The sequence below is a fragment of the Vipera berus genome (genome assembly GCF_964194415.1).
Source record: "Vipera berus genome assembly, chromosome: 5".
NCBI lineage: Eukaryota > Metazoa > Chordata > Lepidosauria > Squamata > Viperidae > Vipera > Vipera berus.
In genome coordinates, this window is record NC_138207.1 from 2,847,281 (window position 1) to 2,849,140 (window position 1,860).

At 52.4% G+C, this 1,860-nt stretch overlaps 1 protein-coding gene across 1 annotated transcript in view; it reads right to left on the minus strand.

The window, feature by feature from the left end:
- SLC51A (solute carrier family 51 member A) overlaps window positions 1-1,213 on the minus strand; it is a gene marked incomplete at its 5' end in the record, with an annotated part of 4,148 nt that extends 2,935 nt beyond the window's left edge. Inside the window, 1 exon segment of the mRNA XM_081329961.1 lies at window positions 1,160-1,213. Within this exon segment, the coding sequence (XP_081186087.1) occupies window positions 1,160-1,213 (54 nt within the window).
- Between the last annotated feature and the right edge of the window lie 647 nt (window positions 1,214-1,860).

Below are 1,860 nucleotides of genomic sequence, written 5' to 3' on the forward strand. Positions count from 1 at the left end.
TACAGCTTAAAAATAAACCAAAATATGGATGTAAATACAGAACAGATTAAGAGAGACACTGAAGCCGATGCACCTCAATTAGACTTGCGGATTGGCTTGCTGACTCGAGCTCTCCGTTTACTCATTCCAAAAGGAGCAGATTGCCAGGAACCTTCCTTAAGTACTGTACCTAGAAAAAGTACATGATAATCACGGGCAAGTCATCTAATTTTGATATTATACGTTTTATTTGGGAAGGGGGTGGGCAATAACCCAAATCCTATACTTTACCCCCCCCCCCAAAAAAAAACCCACCACCTCTCAGATGCTGCTTCTGTGCTTTGCTAAGGAAAATCTTTGTGACGATGAGGACCAGCACCATGCTATTTTCATTTTGGAAGGCAGAAGTTGTAACAACCCCCCCCCAACCCCAGGTTGAGTGGGTTGTTGGTCCCTGACTTGGCTTTTCTTGTTGCAGAATTCCAGCGCCCCCCATCCACGAGATTTCTTGCAATCTCCCTTCGGGACGGGAGTTCAGAACTGTGAAATCTAAATTTAATCTAAATAATCCTCTCTTTCTCTTACTAAGGGTAACATCTGTTCCTGGAGAAGGGATCAACTGGGAGAAGGGGGGGGGGAACCCACCAGGAAACTGCTGGGGGAACCAGGACAACTAACCCCACTTCCCCCTTTTTAACTAATCGACGTTAAACTGCATCATTTTAGCCTATAATTTCTTGCACAACCCGCGCGCTTTGCAACTAAACCTCGTTCCGTTATGCAAAGCATCCCTTTGCTGGGCAATCCGCTTTTTTTTTTCGTTTTCCTAAAAGGCGGTGCGGTTGCAGCTACTGGAAACGTAACGCACACACACACACACACACACACACACAGACAGAGGGAGACAAAATTCCACCAACTTAAACCCTTTGTGCCAAACTTCCCTTTTCTGCGGAATTGAGAATATTTTCTTTCCTTTTCAAACAAGGTGGCGTTGGTTGCAATTCCCGGAAATGCAACACAAAGACACACAAAACACACACCCACAAATTCCACCAACGCAGAAGCCAGGGACCCCAAATAAACTCGAAGGGGGTCCGTCAAAGCAGATTCCCCACAGACCCGAGATCAAACGGGCCAAGCTTTGCAACAAGGATTCCTTCCACCGCGCGTCTCTTACCTGCTCGATGCCTCCGTCCAGACGTGCCGTGCGACCTTCCAGAGAAGCGGGCATCGACCCGAAGACACGACACCCCGCCACCCCCCGCCGTCTGCACCCGGGACTGCGTCTTCACCCGGCCCGCCCGGTGCTAGAGCCCGCGATCCTGAGCTCTTTCTAGACACGCGTACCGTCTCTTCCCATGCAAGAGTCACGTCTGAGCGCCGCCGAGCCCCGGCCGGGAAACGGCGCCCCCTGGCGGCTACGAGGCACCACGACGACGCTTCCGGACAGAAAAGTTGCGCGGGTCTCTCAATTGCACCGGCTGGAGCAAGCCGAGCAATCTCGAGGTTGAGCTTTTTGCAAGCGGGAGCCCGCGGGCGACGGGTGCAAATCTCCGCCGGGGGAAAAAGAGCCGCCGTGGGTTGCGCTGCGAGGTGTAAGCCTTTGCAAGCGGGCGACCGCGGGCGACGGGTGCAAATCTGACAATGGGCAAAGAGACGCCGGGGTTGCGTACTGGATACTCCTGGTGCCCAGTCCTGCACGGGGAAGACAAAGAGCCAAGGCGGCAGGAATAGAATAGAATAAAGCTAGAAGGGACCCTCAGAGGTCTTCTAGTCCAGCCCCCCCCCCCCGCTCAACCAGCAGACCCTATATACCTTTTCAGACAACTGACCGTCTAGTCTTTTCCTAAAAACCTCCAGAGGTGGAGCGACCACGAA